Source organism: Myotis davidii, unplaced genomic scaffold (genome assembly GCF_000327345.1).
Source record: "Myotis davidii unplaced genomic scaffold, ASM32734v1 scaffold143, whole genome shotgun sequence".
NCBI classification, from domain to species: domain Eukaryota; kingdom Metazoa; phylum Chordata; class Mammalia; order Chiroptera; family Vespertilionidae; genus Myotis; species Myotis davidii.
In genome coordinates this window covers 3879855-3886464 of record NW_006294876.1, presented here as the reverse complement: position 1 = coordinate 3886464, position 6610 = coordinate 3879855, and the positions used below count along the sequence as shown (strand labels likewise).

General features: G+C 39.6%; 1 protein-coding gene across 1 annotated transcript in view; it reads right to left on the bottom strand.

The window, feature by feature from the left end:
* The window catches only part of DNAH5 (dynein, axonemal, heavy chain 5), a 190913-nt gene that overhangs the window by 24370 nt on the left and 159933 nt on the right, over positions 1-6610 (bottom strand). Inside the window, exons 69-70 of the mRNA XM_015567634.1 lie at positions 4732-4881; positions 2132-2377 (exon numbers count right to left, since the gene is read on the bottom strand). Of these exons, the coding sequence (XP_015423120.1) occupies positions 2132-2377; positions 4732-4881 (396 nt within the window). The remainder of the gene's footprint in view (positions 1-2131; positions 2378-4731; positions 4882-6610) is intronic.

Genomic DNA, 6610 nt, shown 5'->3' with positions numbered 1-6610 from the left:
CCGGGCGGGAGGAGGAGGTATGGGCAATCAGGCAGGCAGGCAGGTGAGCGGTTGGGAGCCAGCAGTCCTGGATTGTGAGAGGGATGTCCAACGACCCATTTAGGCAGTCAGACATCCCTCGAGGGGCCCCAGATTGGAGAAGGTGCAGACTGGGCTGAGGGACACCCCCCCGCCAGTGCACAAATTTTTGTGCACCGGGCCTCTAGTCAAATATAAAGTTTCTTATGTGAGAACTTTGCTGTTTCAATATTTGCCTACAGAATCCTGTAGCCAAGGTTGCTTTGTATTGCTGCATTCTGTAGTAAATGTTTTGAGTTTTTCTTGCGGATCATTCATTTTCCTACTATTGGGTAGTTGGTTCATTCTGTCATAATGTCTTGAACCTTTCCTACAAAACTTTTAAAAAGCTATTGACTCTGACAAGTTATAAGCATGCTAAAATTAAAGACTTTTTAAATTTTACTTTAAACTGCTAAACAAAACATGGATAAAATAAAGGCTAAAAATATCCCATTTAAATTCTAATTTAGTTGCCTGAAACCATATTATTATTAGTTACACAATTAAATGTTTAATTCAAGAAGTGCCCTGTTAATGTTAGTGTTTTTGTTCTAAGTACAGGAGTGTATACAAGGATGAATAAAAAAGGTAGAGAGGAGGGAGGGAAGAGGAGAAAGAGGCCAGGATCAAGGCCTACCAAGCCCTTATGTCAGACTAAACACAGGATTCTTAAATACAGATGAATCTTTTTCTTCTCCAGAAACACTTCAATCAGACCCCTTCAGCCTCCCAACTGCAAACTAAGGTCATTAGACATAGTACAACCCACCTAAGGGCCCCTCCCCTTTCACCAAAACTGGGGGAAGGGCACGGCCTTGGGATAGTAAAGCCTCGAGGTAAATATGGAAGTTCTAAAACCCAGTGGCCTTAGTTCTAGACCAGAGGGAAGGGACTAGATGCAGCACAGTGGTGGGGTTCTAGATTCAGCTGTCAGGACCTAGAGCCCAGTGGTAAGCCCAGAGGTCTGGGGTTGGATGGTAAGAAAGCCAGTCCTGCCCCATCAGGGGAGACCCTGGAGGGCACAGAAGGAGTCTTGAGATAGGGGGGATAATCAGACTCAAGGAAAGAGGACTAAGGTCAGGTTCAACAAAAGGCCAGAAAGGAATCTTAACTCAGATTGCATGTTCTCTAGTAGGAATGAGAAGCCAGTGGTTCTGCGCCCCCACCATACTTAGCCAAAGTGGAGGAGAGGGGAACAAGGATGGAAGGATCCTCCAGGCTGAGCTGGACACCCCAGAGGGGGCTAGACCACAGCAAACACATGAGTGCCTTGTCCTGGAGCCCAGGCATAGAAATGAAATGGAGGACTTTTAGCATCCTGCTAACGTAAGTCCTTGAAAGTGCCCCCACTCTAGACTTAACTGTCCCATGAGCAGGGTCAGCAAGGGCTTTCCGGTGTTTGGTGGCTCCCAGGCCATTCCTCAGCACTTTACTCTTCATACTAGAGTTTATAATCCATGAAGGGTTTTAGGAGCCCTAGAACCTCTGGCACCACTGCAAGGTGATGGCAGATTCCTGGCCTCTTTGGGGTCTGGGCCATGCCTGGGGGACTCCATTATGCATTCTGCAATTCAAGAAAGGCACAGGTAGATTCTGGAGTTCTGAAGATTCCGAGAGTGGAGCTGGCGGGGCATATAGCAGAGGAGGCAGAGCTGTGGACCCCACTGAGGGTTTGGGATCTGGAGTAGGGGTTAGCATTATGCAAGCTGGTTAGGAATTAGATGTTCGGTGGGGTAAGTTTTCCGTAAGTCAAGGCTCAGCTGGAAAAATTTAAAATTTATCATGCAGTATGTAAATTTAAACTCTGAAGTCATATGTTCTTGTCTGTAATTGTTAAACAGCGGTTCTCAACCTGTGGGTCGCAACCATCGGAAAACACATAGAGCATATCAGATATTTACATTATGATTCATAACAGTAGCAAAATTACAGTTATGAAGTAGCAACGAAAATAATTTTATGGTTGGGGGTCACCACAACATGAGGAACTGTAATAAAGGGCCGCGACATTAGGAAGGTTGAGAACCACTGAATGTCAACAACATAACACAAATGTAGACACTGGACTCACGTTTGCCATAGTCTGCTGTAAGAGCTTGCGAGCGTGGACCTCCTGGCCTTGGCCCATGGACACATAACGGGTTTCTATTTTCAATCTCTTCCCCAAGGCGATGATGGAATCCGTGGGATCTGAGCCCATAGACAGGAGACAGATGAGTGGTGTCCGTGGATCAGATTCCTCCCACGTCTTTTCCAAGTCCAGGATCACCCCTTCGGCATAGTTTTCTCCCATGGAGTCCATGATGTACTTGCGGGCCTGCCAAAAGTAGTACACCAGTCACCAAAACTAGTTCTAACTCCTTTACGTGTACAATGCAGAGTGGGTTCCAAAATTCATTTGTATAGATTATCTCAATGATGTCCACAGTAACCCTGACTATTAGAGGGCAGAGATGTTTATCATGATATATTTTCTATTTTTTTCATTTGGTAATCTTTTTTCACTGCTGTCATCCTTCCCTCTAAAAAAAAACCCCAATGTTTTCATATTGATACGCAATAATTATTACATTCATTATTACTATTAAATACACTATTTTGATTAAAATTTATTCCAATCATCCTGGATAGATTTTATTATCCCTATTTTACATATGAGAAAGTAGAAACTCTGACAGAGCATCACTTTTGCAACCAGGCAATTGAATATTCCCTGAGGTGAGCAATCATGCTTAGAGGAAATGCTGAGAGTGAGCCTGATGCTGCTTATGGGGAATGGGAATTGAATATGTCTACATTGTAGACCTTCTACTATGCTTCCCGGAAAAGGTACCTGATTGAATACTACAAAAGGAGTCCAACCCAAGAATAAGAATTTTTGAGGGAGAGACCTTCTTCCAGAGGAGACTTCTGGACCTTCTAAAGACCGTAAGAGCCATGGGAAGCCATTACAGGAAAAACATAATCATACTTCCATTTCTTCTGGAATATACAGGATAGAGTAGAGTGGACAAGAGTGACTATAGGAGACCAGTTAGGAAGTCATGCTATCATCAGCCTATGTATGTCAGAAGCCAGGATGAAGATACAAAGGAGCATGGAAGGCTTAAATTTCAGCATTGGACCATTTCAATAATAATCATAAAAAGAAAGGAGGGAAGGAGGCAGGCAGGGAGGGAGGGAGAGAGAGAGAGAGAGAGAGAGAAGGGAACTACTTGAACCTTCTACACTGCCCTTAAATAAGGCAACTGTTATAGAATTCATTTGGGAAGAATAAAAGTAATGAAGTTGAGAAGAAAAACTAAAGGAAAGGTGATCTCAGTGTCCTGAGTTGCAAAACTCCTTTTCCTTTTTTCAATAAATCATCAAATCTAGTTGTTTCATTCTTGCACAGTATCTAGTGGACATGGAGATGGTAACTCCATGTTTAAACACTCTCTGGAGAGTGAAGGGGAATGTTTCCTACATTCTGTTATAAACCCTGCCTATGTTACCCCTTGGCTTACTTGGAGAAACCCTTGAAGAATCAATGTATGTGGAATATTAGTTAAGCTTTTAATTGTGAAGGCAAAATACGATGACTCTTTTTAATGTGTAAATGTCCATGATAATAGACCAGCAGATTAAAGGTCTTTAAAAAGGTGGATCTTTTGGAGGTAGGAGTCGCATTTAAACCATATATAAAATACATACAATTTAAAAATGTTTAGGCAAGCCTACTTCCTTGCATCAAGGGCTGTGACACTTTCTGGGGAAATGAACACAAGTTTGGGAATGCTCTGCTTCCCTTCTAGTCTCTCTTCTCCCTAGAAACTTCACATTCTTCCTACTTAAGGGAACATTGTTTTACTACTAGCAAAATGGAGCAGCCATATCATTTTTGAGTTAACACATTGCAGACGGTCACGAGAATTCTCGTGTTTTCTGTTCTAAGGCTTGTGGCCAATCATGAGAATTCTTTAAAAAGATATTAGTTTGTAAGACCATGTAATAAATAACTTCAAAATGCAATGGGTATTTAATTTTAAAGCGTGCCTTTAACATTTATATAAAACGGTTTTTGTACTTTTTCAATAGAAACTTATCTGGCCACTGGATAAAGCTAGCAATAAAACTACTGGTCCGCAGTGTTAATATAAAAAATGATACAGAAGAATAAGACATTACCTTTATGCTATACCTACACACCAATCTTGAGAACATTCACTCTTGTACCGTTTGGGCCAAAGAATATTATTAAATTGCTTAGCCTACATGTATACCTCGGTACATTTATTCCTCATTTATTTTTTCATTTTTCACATTCTATTGCTAGAAAAATATATGCAAGACTACAAAAAATTCTCATTGGGATTATCATTTTAAATATGTCTTTAAATTTAAAAGAACAGCCTCCTTAAAAATAGTCTTTTAATTTTTTATAATATATTTTTATTGATTTTCAGAGAGGAAGAGAGACTAAGAGAGAAACATCAATGATGAGAGAGAATCATTGACTGGCTGCCTCCTGCACACTCCCCCTCACCCCCACTGGGGATGGAGTCTGCAACCGGGGCATGTGCCCTGACTGGGAATCAAAATGTGACCTCCTGGTTCATAGGTTGATGCTCAACCACTGAGCCACACCAGCCAGGCGTCTTTTATTTTTTTAATAGGGACGTTAATGGTTACCTGGGCAATGGTTCTGTCAGGACACCAGGATCTAATAAGAAGAAGGCGTCTAAAGCAGTCAAGAGATTTATCATAGGCATTTGGAAGAGGTTCCTCCTCAGGGTTTTCCTTATCAAACCAAATTTTCCACATTTTCTCATTTCTTGATATCTAAAAATACAAGGGGATAAGAAATGTGGCACACCATAGAAAATGCTTTCAGTGATAGGTCAAAGATATGTTCCATTGAACTTTCTGGCCATTCCAGACATGTGTGAATGATATCTCTTGATTATTTTTTTTAAATTTTATATTCTAGTGCCCAAAAGTCTAAACATTAGCAATCAAATGTGATTTGCTCTAATGTCACTCTGTAGTAATAACAGTCTACAGATAGCTTCTGAAGTACAGAGAACCCTGGTTTGTTTAATTTCTTTCATGTCTTTGTAGTAAAGAAATCAATGGAAGCTCATTATTTTAAGGAAATCTGATTTGCTCCATGAAATCCTCTCATGATGAAGAACCATGTCTCATTCACTTATGTTTCCTCACTTCCCAGGACCACTCTAGGTACAAAAAAAAAAAAAAAACCAACACAGAATTTAATACATGTTTTATAATTAAAAGATGATTTTTTGGCCAATATGCTATTAGAGTAATTAGAAATCTATCACACAATATCAAATAAATAATCAGGCACTGGCTTCCTTTAGGCAACTGATAAGGAGGAAAATAACACACTCCATTATCCTCTGGAGCTTAAAAAAATCAAAGAGAGAGGAGCATTACATAAGCAAGCATCTGAAAAACAGAACAAACAACATTACAGATAAATATAATGTTATGTACTCCAGTATATCCCCTTTGATTAAATACCCAAGTGAATATCTTAGTGGTCTAATTTTTAAAAAAGCATTCCAGGTTTGTATTTAGAAAGTATCATCTAAGAATGAAAAATAATAACCTCTTTCAATCATGGAAGACTACATAATGTAGAGAAGTTCAAGGTATAAGATATAATCTCCAGCCCTAACCGGTTTGGCTCGGTGGATAGAACATCAGCCTGCGGACTGAAAGGTCCCAGGTTTGATTCCGGTCAAGGGCATGTACCTTGGTTATGGGCACATCCCCAGTAAGAGATGTGCAGGAGGCAGCTGATCGATGTTTCTCTCTCATCGATATTTCTAACTATCTCTCTCCCTTCCTCTCTGTAAAAAATCAATAAAAAATATATTTTGAAATAAAAGATATAATCTCCAGAAGATAACAACCTCAATGACAGATAATGGCCCAGGTAAGGTCACTAGGAGTCACCCTGTGGGGGAACAAGCTAGAGTGCATTAAAACTCCCAAATGAGTTATTTTACCCAAAAGAATGCTCTGTACCCTAACTCCATGGTAATCATCAGTTGTAAGCCAAGCCATAAGAATTTAGCAGAACTTAAGCTTCTGATTAACTTAAACTGGGAAATTAAAAAAAAAAACAAGCATTGCAAATTTTCTGGTTAAAAAAAAATGTGTTTAAGTTTTTAACTTGTAGTTGAATAAAGCCACGTTGCTGTCAATGTGATTTCTCTCTGGTCATCTGATATTCAAAAGCCCATCTCCTGGCCTGTCCTGATTCAATTCTCTATACTCAACTTCCATGATCCCAATATATACACAATTCATCAGCTACCAGCTAATTATGAAAGGACAATAACTTCTAAAGACAAGCCAAGTGTCTGCATTAGATTCATACCCAGATGCCTAGCTAAGAAATATAACAGGAGGGGCAAAAAGTATATTTAGTATAAAGAAGAAGATGATTGTTCATATTTTCATATTTAACCTGTAGAAAGAAGGCACAACCTCTTAAGTATATCTAATTATTGCACATATATGAATCTATATATTTCTA